We start from the raw sequence: 23,832 nt of genomic DNA, 5'->3' as shown, positions 1-23,832 counted from the left end.
TCGTACCTTGCCTTCACTTGCGCTTAGCGAAGTCAAAGATTTGGGATCACCGACCAAGTTATGCCAGTGCAACAAGGGCAATATTGGTACCATGACCCAATCTGGTGTCCATGTCCCTGCGCTATTCACGTGGCAGAAAGATTGGGTTTGCAATATGAGCCCATGTTTGCTTCCGTAGTGAACCACAAGCTAGCCTTTGCCCACTTGGCATTGCAACTTCTTGTGCCTCGTAGCACAAAGGAGGCCAGTCCACCACCTGGACCCGTCTCGGCTAGATAAATGGCCACGCCCACGAGACATTCGTGGCCGGAAGAAGAGAAACGGAAATCCCAGATTGTGTAATCGAAGACTCATGCACAACTTTGTCTTTTGCAGGTTCTAGGCGTTTCTTGCTCCAATGCAGTCAGTGAACGAAGTTCTAATAGCTCAACTATCGTATCAGTGTACATGGGCTAATTGGTGTGAACGATCGTAGACTCTTATGCAACGACTTATTGATAAACAAAGCAATGCTTTTGACTGAAACACAATGATGGATAAAATGGAGAGAAATGAACCCTTGGGATATCTGTGACCATGTGAAGTGTCACCGTAACACATCGTGGAATGAAAGGCAAGAGTGACTGAAAAGAGGTATTCCTCATGTAGCAGTGCGGTTTTCAACAACCGTTCTGCAAATTTGCCCATTGACCCGATTGACCCATAACCTGTGCCCCTGACCCAACGCCGAGGGATTCTCTATCTTGAGCTTTCCCATCTTTCTGCTACCCGCAGTGGCCTATATGCCCCCCTCAACTACGCCCAGAGATATGAAACTCATGAACGAAAATAAGACAAGGCTGGTACTGAATGACAAGCCCTCGCTTGCTTGATGGAAGATCGAACTGAAATGATGTCTGATTGGTTCAGCCATGCTGTCGCTGCCCATGCTCGATGATGACCGGGACATAGGAGAGATTTGCCATGATTTTCGCATGAACGGCCGGGAATGGTCGATCATGTGAACCACAAAGCTTAGAGAGACTTCTCAAGCATGATCAAGTCTTTGAATCCGTTTTTCCAGTTCTTGGACTGTTCGGGAGTCGGCCTTGGGAGAGGGCTTCTGCAGTAGCCACCGTAGCCTGCCCACTCTTCTAAACCAGCCTTGACTCCAACAACGCCGCCCTGGATGGCAGTCCAATCGCCTTGCGAAACGACTTCCTGCATCTCCTGGGCCTCGGTGTGCTTTCCTTGATTCCAAAGCTCGATGGTCTTGATGCATGCTTTGGGAGCAATATTGGCAAGACCTGCGAGGATTCCATGTCCACCTGCGGCCAGGGCCTGGATAGAAAAGTCGGCAGAGCCAGCGAGGACCAAGAAGTCGGGATTCTTAGGATCGTATTCCTTTGACAACTTGCGAGTACCCGCGACTACACGGTTCAGCTTGCCGGTGTTGCCGCAAGTCAGCTTCACACCAACGATATTTGGGTGCTGGGCAAGCTGCACGATGATATCTGACGACATGTCCATGCCGTTGACGGCCCCTGGATAGTTGTAGATAATGATTGGAATGGGCGAAGCATCGGCAACTGCGTGGAAGAACTCGAGGATGGTCTGGGACGAAGGAGCGAACAGAGGCGCGTAGTAGGATGGTGGGAGGACAAGTGCGTAATCTCCTCCAGCTTGCCATGCTTGACGGCAGAGTAGGACTGTCTCTCTGGTGCTTTGGGCGCCACAGCCGACAATAATAGGCATTTGAGAGAAACCGGCTTCGTTAAGTGCTTTTCTGGTGGTGGCCGTGACGACTTGTCGTTCGGAGTGGGTGAGGTGGACGGCTTCTCCGTTGGAACCCTGAGTGGCTAGGCCTGTAATTCCGGCGCGAGCTAAACGAACGGCATGATGGGCAATGGTAACGGTGTCAACGTCTTCTGTTTCCTTGTCAAAAAAGCACATCGTCGGGACATAGACGCCGGGGACAAGGGGTCGCTTGACGTGAGAAACGGGTGCGTCCAGGGTGCTGCTGTCGTATGAGCTGCCCAGCTCAGCTGTCAGGTCCTCAACTGTGAGACTAGATGACCCCGAGGATTGGAGAGCCATTCTGTTGAAGCCGTTGGTGAAGTTTCCGGCCGGTGATGAGTCGTTGTGGGGAGCCATGTTGATTGAGACTTGGAATATGGAGATGATGGAAATATCGGTGGCTTTCTAGGATGTACGAAGTAGTGTGAGGTGGACAAAGACAGAAGGGTGGAGGGCAATGAAGGTCAGCTGGTTTGAATTATGGGAGAGCGGAGTGGTTGATATTTGTACTAAGAGGAGTGGGAATATGGAACCAGGATGGAAAGAGAAAAGTCCCAAACAAGGGAGAAGAAAGGTGTATCGGCTGACTACCGTCTACACTAGAGGAAGGAAACAGCGGGGATGATGACGGTTAGTGATAACCGTGGGCAAGTACCAAAGGCGGTGACGGAAAAAGTACCCATTATTCTATGCCAATGTCGTTTCAGTTCTTGTCGTTCTTGATCTTGTCCGCTTGGGATGATTTACGCTGGTGACGCTACTCCAGTGGACGCCTGCTCAAAACTGGAGCCAAAGACCCATCGCCGCCCACGCTGAACGACAGACATGGAGACAGGGCAAGCAAGCTGAGGGCCAGAGGTCGTGGAGTGGTGAGGAATGGGACCTTCTGATTCGTGCAAAAGGGAAGAAGAACGGCCAAAGTATACAGTGCGGCCACTTTTGTTCTCTCTTTGATCTCCAAACTTTTTGAGCGACGTTGTTTTCGGCCCCGTCTTGCGGATCTTGTAAAGAGGCACGACCCATATACGACAGGGGTGCAATTCCCAGGATCCCGTCTGTGGTGGACGGTGATAGTGTGGGGGTTAGCCTGACAGGCCAGCTTCGTCGACAAGGGTTACCCCGAGTTACCCCATTGTTGCCCCATGATTACATGATGGGTAAGGAGGCTAGCCAAGAAATCTCACACTATACCAGGAGGGGTACTGTACTTGTAGTGTATGTAACTGCTTACCCGTCGATGTCGTGAATCAGCGCGATATTCTTGGACAGGAGCTTCGTCAGACCTCCCAAACGGGTCGAGAAATGCTGGTGACGTCTTGTGTGGAAGATATTCCTTTGCTTATGCCATCATCAGGCCCGGTAGACATCCCAGCAGGCCTGATTGGGTGTCTAGGCCGAACATTATCTGGTGTCGAATTGCCTAGTTGTTCAAGTTAATGCCCTCGGCTGATACACACCTAGTAATCATCTGAGGCTACAGATGTTAGCCGAGTTTCAAAACAGGTGCACGTCAAAACACGTACACCTCAACCACCAGTTTCATATTGAGTTTGTCCACTTGAACATGGTATTATTTAGTGAGGTCAGGAAGGCTGCTTCATCTTGAGAAGATGTGGAATCATGACAAAGGGTATTGTGAGAGGACGTTTGTTGCCGTGCATAGGGGTACCTACTATACGCGGGAGCGCGCAAGGAGCGGCACTCAACTTTTTCTATATCCTTATAAGCATCTTTTGGCCGAGTCTCGACTAAGTGTCCGCCCGTTGAGTGAGCATGCGGATTTGTACAGCACAACTACCATCTTGGCTTAGGTAAGAGATGACTCGACAATGGCAAGGCCATAGCTTCACCAAAGGACTGTTCGGCCAGGACTTTGGCTCCAAGGCAATGGGCCAAGATAGATGAAGGTGAAGACTGGGCCACGAGAGGCTCAGTCGACGCTCTTCTGTGCGATACCTTCACAAGATGCACTTGACATCAGCGCTCAGCGGGCCATACCGTCTTTCTCTTCTCATGCCCCGTTCCGCAACTGGCGATCAGTCATCCGGGCCGGGAGGCTTGATCGGGTATAGAGAATTGTTTGGTGACACAAATCACGGCCTGCCAACAACGGCCTGCTTCATAAGGATGTGGTTTGTCAGTAATCGAACATGACGGGCGTTAGGGCGGGCTAGCGCCACAAAGTAGCCATTGACAGGGTGTTTGCGTGGCAATTAATGGGACAAGAAGAGGTACAGACCCTACAGGTACTTGTCAGGTGATGTTCTGAAGGTTGATATAGTCGGTCGTTTTGACGGTTTCATACATTTGGTGGGCTGCCCGACCTCGTGTATCGTGTCTCCCTAGACTTCGTGCCCCAAGCGTTTTGCAACGGTGGTCACGTCATTGCCAGCCTTCCGGCTACTGCGTGCTGTGCTCCCGAGAGCTTCCATAAGGTTTCGATATCCGAAGAGATGTTGGCCTAGCCAATGAGAGCACGCTAGGAGGGTTACGCCTACGTTGGCAAGCCAGACGTTGTGAGGCTTAACCTGTTCCTATCTAGAATGAAAGGTTAAGTTGTGATGGCGCACTCTCTCACTAGTGTGGCCTCGACTGGGAATATCGCCCGAACGTCTCTTTCTCTGAGAAATTATTGCGCGTGGAGCGGCAGCGAGAGTCCAGTTCGGGTTGGTCAAGGACGTTTTGGTGGGCGCACTCGCGTTGTCAATGGTTGGCGTGGAAGGCAGTGGAGGGGCAGGTGACCCTTTTGGCATGTCTTTTTCTGGCCACTCAGAATGCGTGCGTCGCGGCCTGCGTTGAACAGGCCAACAGGGGAGGAAATAGCAGCATTCACGAGTGACCTGGAAGAGCTGGCTTGCTGCTGCTTTGTCTGCTTGTCTGCGTGTTCCCACATAGAGACTGCATGGCGAGGTTGATTGCTCTGGAAGTTGTACAAAATCAGCAACGTGCAAAGAAATGGAAGATTGGTACTTGAACGAGGCCCGGTTGATGAGCGCGGCTTACCTTGGCAAGCTGCCATGGTCTTGAGCTGGAGGTCGAAGACTTGGGGATTGATCATTAGTCGTGATGAAAGCATGTCGAATGGAGGATGACCGCCAGCACGTCTTCTTCAAAGTACTGTGTCGAATGTAAACGGACAACTTGAGACATGGAGGACCGGAGTTACAGACGTGGAGATTCGACCTTTGAGTCGTCTTGCTCCAAAGTTGCTTGGTCTGCCTGACAGCGAGCAAAAGGGAAAAAAAAATCCAATTCTTCTCGCTTCCACTTCAGTTGTCGATTGGAAGACGGCGCGCGGCAGGTGCCTTTCTGCTGAGTACCTACCTCCTTCTTTACACTCGCCAGAGAAAGAGCTGCCCGGGTTGTTGCTGAGCGAACGAGTGGCAGATTGACATTCGGATCAATCAGCGAGCGAGCGAGCTCACACTGCCCTCGCGCCTTCCTTCCTCCCACGACTGGACCATGGATGGCATCTCTGCCCCTGGCCTTGAAACTCCCGAGTGGAGGTTCCGGCTGCTTGGGTCTACCCTTACAGTCCAATTTTTGGTAGGTACCTGATGTACAGGTACCTCTACGGATTGGGGAGTGGACGGTTGCCGCCGCGGGACTCCCTGGCGACTTCCTGGCGAGGCAGTGGGGGTTTCCTAGAGTACCTAGGTACCTACCTTAGATAGTGCGCTGATAGGTAGTTCAGGTCTCGTGAACAGCAAACGCTAACACGCTCCGGCTGATGTTTACCGAGTCGTAGCACGGCGACGTGGGCGGGATGGAATGTGACTGCGTCCAGCACGGGGGGAATGGGAATGTCTTCATTTTTTCAAGTCACAACGGAAGCCGACCAGCTGACCTGGACACGTCGATGCGCTTGGAGGCAAGGTGTCGAACTCTCTGTATCGTGTCACCTTGTGAATGAGCGTTCTAGCCCAGGTGTTACTAACACGCGGCTGACAGGAGTACCTTGCCTAGGTAAGCGGGATACGTACCCCACTACGGCACATCTGCCCGGACAAACGAATTGCGGAGTGCAGAAACCACCAAAATGTTAAGAAGAAAAACAATAAAAGAGAGTGCGGAGAAAGAGACAGCAAACTTCAATTGGCAATGCACCTCCGTCGTTGAAAATAGACGATGAGCACTGTGCCAAGGTCGTCGACGACATCAGCACAGCGAACACTTCGTTGCACGTACTGTATCTATTCAGTGGTTACAGCTAGTAGCAAACCACGCATCACTTGGTGTAAACATAATTCGGCCACCTTTCCCCTAGGGAACCGGTCGCGTGACTGGAATATCGTGGTCTGGGCCAAAATTAATTCGAAACCATTCCGATGCTGACACTCTCGCAGTCGCGGATCTGTGAAGCCCGACGGGGAAGGACCAGTGTGTTCTGTTGGCAGCTTGAGAGAGCAGAAGTACTAAGTTTTGACGTGTGTTCAGCGCATCCTGCAATACACTACTGTGTGCGGGACTGCGATGCATCAATGGCATGGCATGGTCTGGTCATTGGTCACACAGCATCACCGACTTCAAGCGTGATGAAGATGAAACACTTTTCCCTCCTTCTGGAGGCATCTCTTTGGGCCTCAGTCCAGTCGATCGGCATTCCTCAATGAGCGCAGAAGCTACCGTGGACAATCCCAGCAGCAGCCGGGCAGCGGGGTTGACGAGACCCCCACGTTCACTTGTCCCCGGCATCGTTTGTGATGTACAGTGTCCGGAACCGCCCGCTGCTGTAGAAGCTCGTCAACCCTGTCTTTGTCTTTTCCCTCGTCTTGGGCACACTTGGAAAATGGTGATGGGTTTTGGGCCAGGGGCATGGACTGATACCATATCATCCATAAAGACAATAACGTCGTGGGACAATGGTTCGGTTCCGACGCAGGCAGTCTACTACAAGTCACCTTCCAATTACCGACAAACTTAAGGCCGTACGTCTACACTCTGCTGTAGACAGTATACCTACAACCAAATGCAACGACACATCGGCGTATGCAAGCCACTGGCGCAGCTAGACCTAACAAGGCTAGATGCACTGCATGTCTTTTGGTGAGAGCCTTCGTGTTGGGACCGAGAATGCACCTTGGGATCTGGCTCTGACTGTGCGGTTGAGGTACGGGTAAACTACGGATGAGGTGACTGAAAATGGCGTCCAAGCGGGATCTTGGATCCGAAATGGATGGCCGAGGGACAAGTTGAGGTTGATGTCAAGTCAAAGCAGGCGGGCAAAGGGGTCTGTGCTTCAGCTTGTACTACTATGTATGGTAATTGAAATGGGATGGATATATCACTTCGACAATATTATTTTACTGTTAGATCCTTAGCAGGAGGTGCCTTGTGGCTAACCGTACTTGATGATTTTGGGGTCAAAATTGCGGTGCTTCTGTTAGTGCTTGATAGATCACTCACGTCACTGGATCCCAGCTGATAGGCTATGGAGCTTGCGCACCGGCCAAGCAGATCCAACGCAACTTCCAACGTCACTTTAACTTCGGTGTCGTTCTTCCTCCGTCGTGTCAATTCGACGGAAATTCAATACGGCAACTGAATTCTCAACTTGACATTTTCTTCAATTTCCTATGTTGTACCTTTCACGACATAGATTTTTCAATCGATTTCCCTTTCCTTCTGCCACGCAATGGATCGGCGCTTTGTCACCTTACGATCGTCTCGCTCTTCATGATCCGTCCCCCTCTCCACCCACTTTGACGGCGACGACGTTGTTCCTTTACCAACTGCGCTCCAGGAGGTCGTGTCCCGGAACTTCAAGTCCGCCCACCCCTAGACACTGACAAAATGTGGAATTTGCCGTCTCCTTCACTCCTCAACCGTCCCCCATCACATCACTTCAACTTCCCCGCAATTTTCCTTTGCCGTTTCCCCACTGTCCACGCATAGGTCGCGCCCCTACCGTCCCCCTTATTTCCGTCAGGCACTTCACTCGGTCAAGATATCATGTCGCACCCAAAGCGGCCACTGGCAACCGAAGACGTGCCGAGATTTGTCGAGCTGCTACTAGCTGACCAGCCCTCGGTCCGTATAGCTCTTGGCGCAACCAATAGCGTGGCAGGTGCTGCTAGATATTGGTCACGGTCAGTTCTCCCCAAGTCTTGTGTGTAGCACTCCTCAAGTAATAACTACGTCTAGCCACTACCTAGAAAATAGCCTCCCCACTCAGCCTCTGAGATATCGACGCGGCAAGGCAGCCACGGGCTGAATGAAGCCTGAACCCGTCATTGCCCCGGACTCGATATCGAACGTTCCTGCGCATACCGACAGGGCCAAGAGTAGAGATGCCCAAGTGTACTTGACCATAACAGGGTCAACCTGTAGAATGCTCACTCTCTCGGATAACCGCAGTTGATCCTCTCACCGATGATTTTCAAAGTCTCCCGACAAGAGCAAGGCGAACGGGTCCGGGACCATCGCAGTAGCCGTTCCGCCTCTTGACATGGTCAAAGACGCGAGCAGTCAAAAGTCCTCCACGTGGCGGACATGCTCCCCGCGAAAGCCCCCAGCGGCCAAGGTACAACAAGCCCCAGGGTCATCTATAATCCAATCAAGTGATATCGGCCAGACCCCATGTAGGAGGCTCAAACTGTTACATCAACCATATTTGCATCCTGTCAACGGGTTCGACATTCGCTGTTCCCCTAGCGTCGGCAACAGCCGCTGTTGTTTGACCTGCTGGACTTGTCATGTATCATGCAATTCTCTGGTTTGGCGCCACCGCCAGCTTGTCCAATGAAGCACATTTTGGATGTAGTTGATGGCATGGCTCAAGCTGCTGAGCAGCACACACTTCATACCAAGCCGAGTTCTGCTCAGCCAGCCAAAAGCATGACTCGATCAGGCATATGCTATGGTATCATGACACCATCCCATAAGTATGGCAGTAGTCAGCAAGACGGTAGACATTGATGTAGCAGGTAAGCTCCCAAACAATATCTCACCACCTAAGAGTTTGGCAGCAACGACTTCCCACCTTTACAGCGACTTGCATATTTCGGTCATCTGACGGAAAAAGCCAGCCAATCGAGTTCACAAAGGAGGCCCTACCTTTGTGTTCCTCTCCATGTTGGTCAATTCAATCAACCCGGTTAAGCCTCAGCCAAGGACTTGGTTGTTGCTGCACGTCAGACTTGCCGCCCCTGGAAGGGAGTGATAGTGTGCACATCGATGAAGACCATGACCGGGCGGAACGGCTAATTTTTTCCGTGATTAAACATACTCGTCGCTTCCTGTTCGTAGCTCTATCGCCACGGCTAACCGCTTCGTGGGGGTGAGATGGTAATGTTTGGAGCCTGCTATGTTCCCAGGATATACAGCACACGCTGCATTTCCCCTGTCTTTCTCACACGGTGTGGTACTTGTTACACTGACATCCCCCTCTTGGACATTCGACGCCGGACTACGCTCAGCAGCAACAAGAATAGATGGCCCAAAGGTTTCTTGCTACTCAAGGCCAATTGCTGGTCATGGCATTGATCTCTGGAAGGTGCCAGCGTGGTGATCTACTTCGACTAGCAACCGTCGCCGGATCCGACTCTTGCACATACCTCTACCAAGCACAAATACATCCTGAGGCGCGCAGAGTAGGCCAACAAAACGACCCATCACGAAGCTTCTTTTCCTACGATAGTCGGGAATTGATATCCCGGGCCTTGATGTGTAGTCTGGATACGTTGAAAAGCCCTAACCACTTACACCGCACAGTATCAAGACCGTACCCGGAGATATCCTGCTCTTGAGACCATTCGGCGGAAGCTAACGAGGATTTGGACAATCTTCTGTCACCGTGCACACGAGGCGGCCTCGGCAGGGATGGTAGGCGCATTGAGGGGTAAAGAGAGAGGCATGTGTTTGAGGGCTTGGCAGAAAAAAAAGAAGGGAAGTTGAGGTGAGTGTATGAGACGCGCAGAGGAGCTGAAGTTCCATCAATCCAGCATCGTTTGTTACACCGCTCCAGCTTCCGTGCCATCATTGACTAACAGGAAACTACTTTGTCGTTTCTGCCATTCTTTACGATTTCGCTCGCCTTCCTTTTGCATAACCCATTGGAGTATCTCCGCGGGTAGGGATTGTTTGCCATACACTTCGGATGTTTGATGCCGAACTTTGACGAGTGTCGTTCTCTGAACGCGGTCCAACTTGGAGTTTCAAGAGGGGCTGTACCTTTGTGATCGGATTTGCATCCCTTCACTTTGGGTCTCATGTAGGTACCTGACGTGCACACTTCGTAGGATACCATCGCATAAACTCCTGACCTGACTAGTCTATTCTTCTCGCGGTACCTCTCCTTTGCAACCTTTGTCCACCAATTTCTTTTTTCCTCACTTCAAGAGTGCTCCATTTTCCCCATTCCCCTCCTTATTCCCCGCCTTTCTCCATGACAGCTCGAACTGCCGCAACGTTGTGTTCTGCTAGGCATCACCATCTCGTACGTGATCCGCGATATTGCCGTCTGCACATGACATGTTATCTTATGCCTAGGTAAATACTACTCATTCAAAGCTTCCTGAGGAGGGACGTCTTGGATACAACAATCTCGGGATTGATCAGGGACCGGGGCAAAGATGCCCCACGGAGACGACAATGACAAGAGACAATTTTGACCACCACTCGACTATTGAGATGAGGAAATAATCGCAACAAGGATTACGTGAATCGCACCCCCACTCTTCCCATCGGCTCCCATTGCCTGATACGGACACACAAAGACCCCCAACTTACACCAACCCCCGCAGTCACAAAACCTCATCGACGACGACTAGTGTACACTACACTACAAATTCCAAGAAGTCACTTCACCACATCCGCACGATTTTTCATTTCATACGATAGGAGGCCTCCATATTATTATTAGGACTATTCAGATTTTCACTGGTTTTGGCTTTTTTTCCGACATCGCTCATCGAATATCAGCATGTGAGATTGTTCGTGCATGGTTATCATCCATGATTTCTCTACCAGATACAGCGCAGTCCATATAACTATAGTCTAACAACGTGTTGGAAGAGACCGGGAACTTGAAATTTGACAGCTCAGTTCACGCCTTTTCCTATTTTTCTTTTTTTTATTCCTTTTTTTCTTTTTTTTTTTTTTTTTTTTTTTTTTTTTTTTTTTTTTTTCTCATTTCATCTACCTTAGCTTTAGAAACCATCGGTCAAGTTCTACTCAAATAGCAGAGAGAAAGATTCATTCTCCTTTGTAAGCATCTTTCAGTGTCAAATAAATGTGCCTTGTATGAACCGCAGAGTTCTGGTTACCCGCCTACTCACTATTCTAGCATGCGGCTCTGATGTGAAGTTAGCCTTAGTATAGGTGCCATAATATGACAACATTAATAATGTTCATCACTCACTTGCTGTACCGCATTGCCGAAGAGTTGTTCTCAAGTTTGTCTTGGTAAGTACAAATATTCACTTGAGCCCGAATCGGAGATATGAGGTGTCGTTCTTTTGCTTCCGTCATATCCGTGCCATGGCCACGTATACCTGGCTTGCATACTTCGTCTTGTTTGAAGAGCGGTCGGGGGTATTTGACCAAGGAACTCCAACGAGAAGAATGGCGGCGACAAGAATGATGACTGTGCCAAGTGTGATTATTCACAGATACCGAAGAAATACATCAAGTTTTTGTTCTAAACTACCTATCTTTGGAGGGCCACAAAGAGCCAGTCATCAGCTTGCCGACTTGCCGGTCATCCGGTTTGTAGATGCAGGCAGCTTTCTTTTGGGATCGGTCCTGCGTCGCCAATATTCCACAGCCTGAATGATAACTGAGTAGCAGTCGATATCGCCTCGGAGGTCACCTAGGTAGCGGTAGTAGGTAGATTAAGTTGTTTTCAGGTAGAGCATCAAACCCATTAAAGACAAGCAGACCTAGGAAAATGGAATCACTTTGGTAGAGGTATAATGTGTTGCGACAGCTGAGAATGTACCGCCTCCAGAGGCCTCCTGTGGTGTTGTACTTCCTACTACCTGCTACTCATCTATAGTCCCATTGCTATACATATCTATGGCATCTACGCGCCTCTCAAGACATATCACGCATCATGATACCGTCTCCCTTTTAGGAAGGGCCCGCTTAAGCGAGTCCGAATTGAGTACACAAGTAGCGATAGCCGCACAACGGTGTAGAAAACGAGCACTCCCCATTTCCCAGATGAGTAAGCCAAGACCATGAAGCCCGGTAGACTTGTCAATCTTTCGGGTGGCTGTAACTCGGTCACTCATTCCATGTGTTCTCTTCTGTCTTGGCTAGTTGGCTAGGTAGGCATGATAACGATTGCAACTGAAGGACTTTGCGAGCTGACCAACTTTCATGAGTATGTTATCGGTACATGCTGTCCAAAATACAGCTAACTAATGTACCTTGCATGTATGCTTCATGAAATGGTTGCGCTGGGGACGTGTCCCACGGGGCAGAAAGAAAAAAATTCTAAGGGAGTTTTCGCTCATTGGTGAGTGATAACTTTCATTCCACTCAAAGGTAAAGATGTCTAAAACAGAAAATGAAAATTCTTTTAATTAAATATGAATTAGAAAGACATGAGACACGCTCCAATCTTGCTCAATCGTTCATTGCACACCAAAAAGCTAACCGTGCAGATGACACCAGCCTGAGAAAGACTGTCGAACTGGAATTCCAAATTTGAAGAGGATGGATGAGGAAGCCTTCAGATTAGAAAATGTGATTCTTGTGTGAGTAAGACGTGTAGATGATTGTTCTGGCTTTATCCTATCCAGCTACCGACCTAATCATTATCACTGTCATGCTGGTTATTATCACCCTCCTCTTTCTCATCGTAGTCATCATATTCCAGCCGCGAGACACATCTGGAGAGTGTGTGATCTTCGTCGCTGTCGTTATCCGGGTTATAGCCGAAAAAGCATCTCATCATAATCCCTCGCCTGGTCAATACTGTACTGCAAGTTTTCATCTCCTCATCTCGGCATTCTTGATCTTCTTATCACACCCCTCCTTATCCTTATGGGTACGGTAGAGAATTCGATCATACCAAATACCAGTAGATGCCGTCTTGTTCTCGTTCGAGTCGAAGGCCGCTATGAAGTTCAGGTGCTCTTTCCGTGTAGAGGTAAGCTTCTTTCCAGAGTGCGCGGATCCATCATTCGTCACCAATTTTTGAGAGTATCCGCCCGTCTTTCGAATTTTCTAGAGACCCTTCGACGACGCCAAAGGTGTGGGATGTATTTCGGCCAATGAATCCCATAATGCTTCATGTCCGCTTCGGGGCAGCTTTTGCGTCGCCATGTTTAGGAACCTCAACGCTATAAATATATCGATTCATCCCAATGTAAAGCTGTTTAAACAATTTTTATATTGTTCTCTAATTGTTTGATATCAAGTAGAAGTTGTTTGTGATAGTGTAGAACTATTAAGCGTTGGCGAACCTGAAGTTCGAGTCTGCAGTCGCTATTCTGGTTGTTTAAAAATGGAACCTCCTCGTCTCATCTTTTTCCTCCTTTGACCCGCTCTGATCCAGTTCCTGTTCGATGGGCTAAGAGGTCTTAGAGATCCAACAGGAAAGGACGGAGATCGGGTGTTGTCATGGTAAACTTTGTTGTAGATGCGACATTCCTGACGGTTGCTAGATAATGGCTGTGGCGTTTTGTTGTCTTGACCACCGCCACTGAACAGACCTAACAGACGGGTGGGACTGATGTACACGTCTGGCTTGAACAGGTCGTCCGATTCATCAAGGTTCAGAGTCCCCCATTAAATGGTCCCCAAAGTCGCCATCCAGGTTCTCGTCTCCATTGCCTTTCCCGCTTCCAGGCATACATTCGCTCTGATCCTGAATATGGTCTTCCATGCCCACTGGCACAGACCATCCCTTCTTCGAAACAATCATCAACCCCATCCATCCGTATGTCCGCTTCAGCCGTCTGCCGATTCGTCTCACCATTATGAAGGTGAGCTTCCCCCCAAGGTGCGGTTCATAGAACTGGATGGCCCTTTCAACATCCCAGATGGTTGGGCAAACCTGCCAGATGGATCCATACAGTTTCTCGACCATGAATCCAGTAGAGGTCATGGCATGGAGGAAGGGGAGTCTCGTCAGATCCGGTGATTAGGAAGAAGCAAATGACGGCGGTGCCCACCCGGTAGGAGGAGGATACGGTGGGTTCTGGCCTAGTGAGGGTGTGGAACAGCGCACGGAAAACTTTGATGGAACTATCATCAACAGCAACAATAGGCTTTGTATCCTCGGTCAGGTAACATGGCGGGAGGAATCACAAGGCCGGGATCGAAGACCAGAGGCTCCGGGCCCATGCCGGGAGCGAAGAAAGGGGCGAGTTGGGCTTGAGAGTTCTCAAAGCCCACCAAATTCTGCCTGTGGTTGCCAGTAGAGTAGGTCGGAAGATGATGGGGTAATATCCCCCGTTGCTTGCCCTTTTTGCTCTCAAGCGAGTAGTACTGATGATAGACCAGATTGTCAGCGACTGTTCACGCCTTGGGGAGGTCCTGACGCTACCCGGTGAAGTCATTGTGCATGAAGACGAGATATGTGATTGTCGACACCAGAGCGGCAGGGTGGACGAGAGAGTATGGCCTACGGGAACCGATGAGGGTGGACGAGATTGAAAGCGACCTACACTAACCAGCCTACCAAACGCGCTGCAACGCCTTCAGTGGAGCTCTCCCAGCCGCTGTGGTCCGTCGTGCTCTGAAATTTGCCGGACTCTTATCATTTCTCTGACTGCCATTTGTTTCATCAAAGGTGGGCTCGGTCGAATGACTTGTTGATATCGCGGTTGATTCTGTGAAGAGGAAAACGTCAGTTTAGTTTGGTGAAAACGGATAATTGGTGGGGTAGCATGCTATTTACCTCGAGTGGAACGAGCCGTCCTTGGTCATTTTTCGACCATGGGTCAGTTTGACAAGGACGTCATCTCGTCGAACGAGTCTCGTCGTCAGGAAGATCCCGAAACCAGTTCAACTCAGGATTTGAAGCGGTCAGGCAGAAGTCGACTCTACCGTTATTTTGCGAGGGGCAAAACTGACCTGGGGCTGTGGGTGTAGTACAGGGATGGTACAAGGCAGAAGTTGACTAACTGCCGCTGTTGTGAAAACAGCAAAGACGGCACAAGCCATCAAGCAAAAAGCAAGAAGAAAAGATAGAAAAACAATAGGAATGTAGCAAAAATATGCTGACAATGGGTTGATGGGAGAGAGGAGAAAGAGGCAGAATCTGTTTGGGGGATGGAGGAGTTTAAGTATGCTGTTCAACGGGGGCTGATCCGCGTTCAACCAGACGTCAACCAGTGCGTACCTTCATCAAAGAAGTGGATGGTCGACATTGATGATGATGAGACTGGCTGCATAGAGAGACGGCGGAAGGGTTGAATGAGGCAGTGGGGATCACGACCAGAGAGGATGGAATATCTTTGGATGCGGGATGAATTAGCACTCAGTGACCATGGCCCAGGACTGCCCTCAACTGCCTGCGAACTCTTACTGAGGGCATTCGAGTGAGAGGAAAGAGGAAAGTCCTCATGGCCATGTCCATTTCCGGGCAGTTGCGGTCAGCACGCTTCCGGTGAGCAAGCGGAAGGTGCAACTTCCTTCCAAGCAGTCACAGCCCGTCCTCAGGCAGGTCTGGATGCTAACCGGCAGCCGGGTAGGAAGCCACTCGGCAGTCGTTGCTGGACTGAGGTACGGCAGTAACCTCCGAACTCCGGGGGGCCGTAGCTTCCCGGTGAAGTGAACGAATCACAGAAATGGCAGTTCACCGTTTGGGCAAGTGCCAAGACCCAGTGCAGTGGTCGGAGGGTCGCGAGATCCACCTCGGGACCGCCGGGACCACCGGGTCAATTGGAGTCGGTGTTACCGTGGTTAGTGCCGGCCCTGTCAACTACCATAACTATCTTGTCAAGGCCGGCAAGATGAATGAGCAAATTGCTGTCGCCAACTCGTTGTATTCCTTCATATCACACCCACGGTTGCTGACGAAACGGCAAGTGTTACGTGATGCAATGGGGAATGATAAGTAGCACTGGCTATTGTCGCAAATCGCCTCCGCCTTGGAAGAAGGAATATGACGGCAACATGCCCAGTCAGGGAGCCCTCTTGAAACTGAAGCTTCGTTTTTTTTTTGTTAAAATATAGGGAAAGATAAACATCTCCCTTGCATGGCTCTTGACTTTTTGAGAGCCAACGGCGAAAACTAAAGTTCTGCTGGTCCATCTGGAAAGCGCGCATTATGGACTTTGTCGGTGTGGCTATGCTGCCCAGTCTAGACTGCAAAACACCATTTTCGTGTCTACCGACTGACTCCATCGCCAAAGTAGGGCCGGGATGCCGTCCCCGTCCGTATCACGAGACCCAAAAAAAAAAGCCACGCGAATGTCCAAAACCGTGCCCACACGATCGCAGCTTGACCGCTTTCGCTGTTGCCGAGGGGATACAAAGCGGGCCCATCCGGTCGTTAGTGCCGTTGATGCTGACTTGGGTGAGGTTAACGATGCGGAGGGCTTAAAATAGCATGGGCGGGTGGGTTGGTGGGTTTGATGGTTGCGACGGAATCGTGGGAGGATGAGATTCACTTTGGGAATCATGGTCTCCTACTCCCTTCAGTTCCATCGTGAAAATGTCACAACTCCAGTAGGCAGACAGGAATGGAAACGTTACATGTTCCAAGCCATGATGCTTTTCCTTTACAGGCACTGCTGTCTCGCTTGCTAGTATCACTGCTTTGTTCATGGTGCCCAACAACTGGGTAGTCGGGGCGTCACAAAGTCATGAATTAGGTAAAGTCTGTTTTAGATCATGGACAGCTCGAACAAGGTGGCAGGGCGGGCAGCGCCATGTCCGAGCGCCATGAGGCGTTGTCGCAAACAGAGGGGAGCGTGATGTTTGGGAAGGCATGGGAAGATACGGAAGAAGAAGAAGATCAAATGCGAAAAAGACGGCAGAATAAGGTGTATTTGGTTTTGAGGTGTCTATCCATGTTAGCATTGCTGGGGAAGATTTGCAGGACGGCCAAATCCTGCAAGAACACCGTGATGCTGTTCGAAGATGATCATTGTCGGAAATGACGCGCTAACAATTCATTGCTCAGTATGGGGGAGGAAAAGCTAGTGTGTTAGCGGCGGTGAGCAACAGACAGCCCCAAACGAGATACATACTCATATAGGTGGTGGGTCTCACACGCTACTACCAATCGTGGAATGCATGGAAATCCGCCGCCACGCCCCGCAACGGGATTTACATACGACCCGACGTTATCATGGACCACTTGATCAACGAACGAGTTTACCGACACTACTCATTGCCTCTGTCAAGTGCTCTTCGTTCCAAGACGGAATTCGCTCGTCCCTTCTTGGTTGGTGTTTGAGACGCAACAGCGAAACCGATGAATCCGGTGGTTTCGCATCAAGTAGGTAACAACAGTGCTTCATCTTTCCCTTTTTCTCTTTTTTCCCCCTTCCAGTACCGATTCCATTCCCTTCATTCGCTACGTAGTCTGGCACTCATTCGAATTCTTCCAAACCGCCGGTTGATTGGCAACCAAGTTGGGTTGTTCTTTCATTCTCGGCTTTGGAATGTGATCGGCGCCTAGGGCGTCTGGGCCTCTCGAGATTTCCAGAGAAACCACGGCTCTCGCCTTGTAGCGCTCGTGACTGGACCAAGCACGACCCCTGAAAGACCCCTAAAAGACCCCTAGCACCCATTCACTGGCAGACAGGTGCCAAGTAGCGTGGTGATTCTAATACACCTCAGCTGCATAGGTAGGTATGCATTGGGTTGCGACAGCGCATATGTATGGAGATGCATGATCCAACTCAGCCGCTTGAGCGCAAAGAAAGCAAGAACTGAAGCATTCGCTGTTGACCACCATCACCAACTTCAGTTGCTGGTTCTCCTGTTGGTAGGCGTGCTTCGTGCTTGACACACCGGCGACAAGGAAGATGCCTTAAGCAACCCGATGGGACTGCCGTATGGCGCAAGTGATGGTATTTGTTTCCTCTCGAATGAGATGCCACACGTGTACAAACACTATCTGTAGTGGGCGTGGACATCTGTTTAGCTCCCGTTTCACCGTTTTCAACAGATGCTCAATGGTGCGCCAATTCAAAGTCGATCTTGTACGCACTAGATACACTATATCCCACGATGCCTTTATCTAGGTTACCTCACTCGGCCTGTGAAACCAGCATCGACAGCCGGGGGCGTTTCGAGGCTTCTGCTGTGTTCATCCAGACCTGATTCAGGGAGAGGCAATTCATAGGACAATTGCCGACGCCCACCGCTGCCACGAAGACAGCTGGTCGGTAACGCCAACTTGAGCGTTCCTCAACACCACGCCGTGTTGCCGTTGTGCACCCTTTCCTTTGGAGGCTTTGAGAAGCCAAGATGGCAGTCCAAGACTCCCCTAGTCGTTGCTGCCTGCTTGGGAGTCTTGGGATCTCACGATATAGATGGATCCGAGATTCCGCGAGTGGATAGTACCATCAATATCCACTGTCGACACTAGTGTAGAGGCATGAGAATCTTGTATTGTATTGCCTTTTGACCGTTTCCCCTCCTTCGTTGGTGTTGGCGTGTTGGACGCTTCTGTACAGAATATTAGCCAGAACGCCAAGCAGGTGAAGCCCCCCTGAATGTGAGACCAATGACCAGGGGGTCCATGACTTTGACATGAGCTCGCAGCGCCACAAATCTGCAGCGTGCCCAACAGACCCCAGCAAGGATCTTTGCCATGGCATCTGATTGGTGATGCTGGCTCTCCCCTGAGCGCGGCGCTGCTGCCGCTACCTTGGTCGCGAACGACTGGGAAACGCTTGGTCGGCCTGAGACGTTGCCTTGGCTGCTTCGGGAGGGTGACATTGGCTTCAGGACAGAAAATTGTTACGACAGGAACGACAAACGGCAGCACCAGAAGCAAGGGCTGCTCATTTAACTTTTTGCCCAAAAAAGGAGATGCGAGCAAGGGGCCGCAAGGCAGGCGCTACCATACCCACTGACTGCATGCTCACTTTGTTCAGTTCAGTTCAGTTGGCTCGCTCACGGTAAGAATTATGCGCACCACGCGCAGCCCACCAAGTACACTACAGTACCTCTACACACAGATTTTGATGCTCCAAAACTTGGCCAAAATTCCACCAAAGAACTTGGTTCTTGATGTAAAACCTATGGGTAATCAGGGCTTCTTCTATCCTTATACGCTCTCTCCAGTTTCCGGGGTAAATGGTGTTGGCCAAGGCTGGCGGAAATAGGTGGTAAAACCGGTTGTCCAGTGCGCATCCGCTAATGCTGACGTCCACGAGCTTGGCTCCATCACGTTAACGGATCAAGCGAGAGGAGCACCGAAAGGATCCATGGATGGACATGGAGGAGATACCGACCGTGACTGGGAACATCTCCACCCCCAACTCGACCCCATTTCTCCCTCTTCTTCCTTCGTTTCCCTTGTTTCGTAAAGTCTTCAAAACACACTCCTTCGCACATCCTCTTTTTGACCCTTCTACCTCGCCATTCCCGGTCAGCTAGAAGTATCTACAGTCCTTCGTTCGGAACACCACACTCGCTATCTTGCTCGTCTTGCCTTCAGCTACAGTCCTTTGCTCCCACTAACACAATTCGCCTATACAACCTTTGACCTCCTCCACATCAGTAATCATGCAAATCAAGACTCTCACCGCGTTGGCTTTTGCCTCGCTCGTTTCCGCTCAGACCTACACTGACTGCGATCCCACCAAGAAGAGTATGTTTCATCAGATGAAAAATCAAGAAGAAAAGAAAAAAAAATTCAGTGGCTAACTTGTCTGCTTCTAGCCTGCCCCAATGACAAGGCCGTCGGCAAGGAAATCATCAACATCGACTTCACCAAGGGCGCCGACAGCTTCTTCAAGAACATGGTCGGCACTACTCTCCAGTACGACAACAAGCTCGGCGCCGTCTACACCATCAAGAAGGAGACGGATGCTCCTACCGTTGCCAGCTCTCGCTACATTTTCTTCGGTCAGGTCGACGTTACCGTGAGGGCCGCCTTCGGCAAGGGTGTCGTCACCAGCTTCGTTCTTCAGTCCGACGACCTCGACGAGATTGATTGGGAGTGGATCGGCAGCGACACCACCCAGGTTCAGACCAACTACTTCAGCAAGGGTTGCACCGAGACCTACGACCGCGGTGGCTTTTCTACCGTCGCCAACCCCCAGAACGAGTTCCACACCTACACCATCAAGTGGACCCCCACTCAGCTCGACTGGATCATCGACGGCGCCGTCGTCCGCACCCTCAAGGCCGCCGATGCCAAGGGCTGCGCCGGCTTCCCCCAGACTCCCATGCAGATCAAGCTCGGCACCTGGGTTGCCGGTCGCAAGGACGCCGCCCAGGGTACCATTGAGTGGGCCGGCGGTATCACCGACTTTAGCGAGGGTCCCTTCATGGGCTACTACCAGAGCATCAAGATTCAGGACTACATGGGTGGTGACGGTACCACCGGCGCCAAGGACGCCACCGAGTACCAGTATGGCGACAAGAGCGGCACCTGGCAGAGCATCAAGGTCCTCACCGGTACCTCTACTACCGAGGACATTGACACCAAGTCTGGCTCTTCTACTGCCACCACTCTGAGCGCCGTCCCTTCCGCCTCCTCCACCTCCGGCTCTTCCTCGCTCCCCATCGACAGCACCCTCAACAACAACAACGGCAGCAGCTCCACCAGCGACGCTACTGAGGCCACCAAGAGCGGCAATGTCGTCACCGGCGGCGCTGGCAAGCTCGCCATGAGCATTGCCTCCTTCGGCGCTGCCCTCTTCGCCGGCGCCATGCTTCTTTAAACTGCTTGCCTAAGCCAATGACGAAAGAAAAAAAAACTTTCAATGAGGGACGAACAAAAGGAGATGCGGTTACTTGAATTTCCATCCTTGCTTCCAACCGAGCTGTCTATACCTCTTCTCTTTTTTACACCTACGATCCTTTTGAACTGGACACACGACATCTCTTGCGCGCCTGTGGCGGTATCTGAGAAGTTGTTGTCCAGAGAGCGCTTTGAAATGTACAATCAAATTTAATTCCATCGGTTGGTTGTGTTTGGCACCCTCCACGGCAGCAGGAAGAAGAAGAAGATGGAGAAGATGGAGAGAAGGAAGAGCGCGCATCGGTTCGGCCGGCATGTTTTGTCATGAGAAAGAGCGCATTAATTACGTTGGCAAATTTTGGTTTTGGCTTTTTTTTATATACCACCGCCTCGAAGCGATATCTTTGCTGCACACCAACAAATATGCGAGGAGTTCATGGATAGTATGGTAGCAGCTTGGTGGATAGGTACCGGCGGCCGACATCGACGTGGTGGTTCGGTTCGCTTCGCGGAAAAAAGAAGGAGGGAAAGACCGATGAACAGTAGGGATGAACATATGTTTAGATTCGGACATAAAGATTTATGTATATTGATGGAGGGAGTTCACTTTTTTTGGTTGAATACCATATACTTTTTTTGAACACACTACCACCTTTTCCGAATTTGCACTTGACTGGATTTGATCTTGGTCGCTGTTTTGTTCTGGAATCTTTTGCGATGGACTTGCAATCTCCAATATACAATTACCACCCCAATCACAGTTCACCACACCAACATTATAAAACCAGCCTGAAGAATTTCTGTCAAACTTAGCAACCATCTTGGCTCATTGGCGACTCCATTCCTGCCTGCTTGGCTAGTATGTATTCCCCGCTCGTTCACTACGCGACCTTGGCCCAATCCACTTTGTACACTACACTGATCACTCAAAAACCGCCTTCATCATTCTCACCTGGCCGTGTTTTCCGCTTTGGGTCAGGTACACCATCCAGGACAACCCAACTCTCGAACCATTTAGTACCAAGTCCTTGATTGCCGTCCATTCCGTCCGTTTCCAACATCTTTCAATCATCCACCCGTCTGTTTCTTCACTTTTTCGTGACGGACTGAGTCTTCTCTACAATCGTGACGTAGCTGCGCCCTGATTTCCCACACCTCATTGTGAGACATTCCCAGCACTACTGTGTAAAAATGATGATGAAAGCAACGACGGATCCCACCCAGGAAGACAGGACAGGGGCGGGCGGCCCTCCCCAATCCCCATAGGGCGGGCGGACGCAACGAAAATTCGAGTCATCCATCCATCCATTTGACAGCAGGTAGGCAGGTAGGCAGGCAGGCAAAGCAAAGCAAGCGAGCGAGAAGCCAAGGATGGATGGATGGAGTCGATCCGGAAATTGGAATCGAATTGAGAGAAAAAGAATGCATGCATGCATGCGTGTGTGCGTGCACCTCGGCTCCTCAGCGGGCGGTTGGCGGTTGGCGGGCGGGCGACGTTCCAAGAACGGACAGCGAAGGGGAAATTTCTCAGGTGGCCGCCCTGCCAAGCCAAATCCAAATCCATGGAATGGCAGGCATCATGCACTCACTGCACGCCCGGGAACTCGGCGCTAGTGGTCGCCGGCGTCAGGTTTGCTCCTGCCGCGGGGAGGGGGGCTGAGTGAGTGGCTTGTGGACACTACGATGTGAATTTCCAAACCAAAGGCCGGGCGTTCCTTGCATGCCCGTGCAGCGTGTGATACAGTGGGATGCCCGGGTTGGATGGGTGGATGCACTGCACTGCACTGCAGCGAGTGAGGCCAGGCCTTGGCAGGGGGTAGTTTCACTTTTTTTTTACACGCTACACACGGTTACACAGCGAGGACGGACCTTGCAGCACCTACCTCAGCTCAGCTTCACACGCCCGCGGTACGGTACTTGCGGTACTGTGTGTGTGAACTTTTGTTGCACTTGTTGGAATATTTTGTAGCACTCCGACCTGTTTCCCTTGATAAAATAACAACGAAACCGGACGGACGGCACTGGGAAACTTGTTGTGCGTGCATTTGACAGGCCCAGGTCGGGTTTGGAACCGTCCAACACAAAGAAGAAAAAAAGATTGAGGAATTGGGACGCGGGGAAGTAACTGACAGCTTGGAAAACCTGGGAAGCAAAATTGCTGTAGTGTAGGAGGAGATGGGGATACCCGCTCAACCAGGAGATCAGAAGGAGGATACACAGAAGGGAAGGGAGTGGATGCTGGGGAAAGAAACGTGGAAGAATAAGCAACGCCGTTGGTTGCACAGCAGGTGATATGTAGTCGTCATTTGAGACACGTTCACTCGGATAAGACTGGGCAAGCGGCGTTGTTTGCTTTATTAGGGCCTGGGCAAGAAGTATTGATTGGGGTGGAAGGTAAAGAGGGAGCTGAAGGAAGTTATTAGTTCAGTACGTGGGATATTTTGATCGAAGGTGAGATTCAGAAGCGGGATTGAGATCGAGGTTCGAGAACTGACAGTTACCCGATTTTTCGCTGTATTTGGCGATGTGATGGATGTGTTACGTCCATGTTCCGATACTGGAGGGACGGAAGCACAAATCGCTTCTTATCCGAACCTCGTTTCTTTTGCTTAACGGATCTAAAGTCCCCTGCCAATCCATCTTTCCCTCTACTTTGTTTACCCTCTGACATACATCGTAGGTAAACATCCCGGTACACGTATCCTGCTGTTTTTCCCATGAATTTCTTTTCTCTAATCGAGAGTTCAAAGTACGAAAGCGATTGTACTTCACAGAAGCAGGTAGGCCGCGCTCGGCCCGAGTTGAATCTGGACCGGCGTTATAGTTCAAAGCTGAGGCGCGAGACATTGTTGATGCAGTGTTCCCATTTATGCAATTCATTCTCACCAACGACGACGTGTAAATATCGGACGACATGCACAATACCGGAGCCCAGCGGAGTTACTCCACCCCCACCGGGACTCCGGGACGGGCCTCGGCCCCACTAATCCGGCCAAGCCCGCACACCCGCTCCTCCCCGGTACCCCGTCGTTGTGGAGCACTTGTCGGGAATTCGCCCGATCAACAATGTCGATGAAGTCATGTTTTTGAAAAACAACTATCATTGTCAGTGTTGAATATGTCTCTGTTCTTCATGCGAGATAACGCTGCCGTCTGAGTCAACGGCGACAAATGCAGAGCGGGGTCAGCGAAGAGCGGGCGTGATGGTCTGGTGCGGGGAAACATGA

The 23,832-nt window shown here is 50.7% G+C and overlaps 5 protein-coding genes across 5 annotated transcripts; 1 reads left to right on the top strand and 4 right to left on the bottom strand.

Moving 5' to 3' along the window:
• Positions 1-850: 850 nt before the first annotated feature.
• B0T23DRAFT_137471 (uncharacterized protein) lies at positions 851-2,343 on the bottom strand. The gene has a single exon (XM_062832302.1). It carries the CDS (start codon positions 2,131-2,133, stop codon positions 1,015-1,017), a length of 1,119 nt encoding a protein of 372 aa, XP_062692715.1. The 5' UTR covers positions 2,134-2,343; the 3' UTR covers positions 851-1,014.
• A 2,104-nt stretch (positions 2,344-4,447) lies between these two features.
• Positions 4,448-4,834, bottom strand: B0T23DRAFT_317648 (uncharacterized protein; the record flags this gene model as incomplete). Its single annotated transcript, XM_062835014.1, has 2 exons — positions 4,448-4,674; positions 4,753-4,834. The coding sequence occupies 2 exons, from the start codon at positions 4,832-4,834 to the stop codon at positions 4,448-4,450; spliced, it is 309 nt and encodes a 102-aa protein (XP_062692714.1).
• An 8,661-nt stretch (positions 4,835-13,495) lies between these two features.
• Positions 13,496-13,834, bottom strand: B0T23DRAFT_404350 (uncharacterized protein; the record flags this gene model as incomplete). Its single annotated transcript, XM_062838888.1, has 1 exon — positions 13,496-13,834. The coding sequence occupies one exon, from the start codon at positions 13,832-13,834 to the stop codon at positions 13,496-13,498; it is 339 nt and encodes a 112-aa protein (XP_062692713.1).
• Positions 13,835-19,221: 5,387 nt separating this feature from the next.
• On the top strand, positions 19,222-20,620 carry B0T23DRAFT_137443 (concanavalin A-like lectin/glucanase domain-containing protein). Its single transcript, XM_062832300.1, has 2 exons — positions 19,222-19,507; positions 19,579-20,620. The coding sequence occupies exons 1-2, from the start codon at positions 19,423-19,425 to the stop codon at positions 20,583-20,585; spliced, it is 1,092 nt and encodes a 363-aa protein (XP_062692712.1). The 5' UTR covers positions 19,222-19,422; the 3' UTR covers positions 20,586-20,620.
• On the bottom strand, positions 20,621-21,053 carry B0T23DRAFT_137433 (uncharacterized protein). The gene has a single exon (XM_062832299.1). The coding sequence runs from the start codon at positions 20,919-20,921 to the stop codon at positions 20,655-20,657; it is 267 nt and encodes an 88-aa protein (XP_062692711.1). The 5' UTR covers positions 20,922-21,053; the 3' UTR covers positions 20,621-20,654.
• Between the last annotated feature and the right edge of the window lie 2,779 nt (positions 21,054-23,832).

Source organism: Neurospora hispaniola (genome assembly GCF_033458365.1).
Source record: "Neurospora hispaniola strain FGSC 10403 chromosome Unknown B0T23scaffold_4, whole genome shotgun sequence".
NCBI lineage: Eukaryota > Fungi > Ascomycota > Sordariomycetes > Sordariales > Sordariaceae > Neurospora > Neurospora hispaniola.
This window is presented reverse-complemented; position numbering and strand designations above follow the sequence as displayed.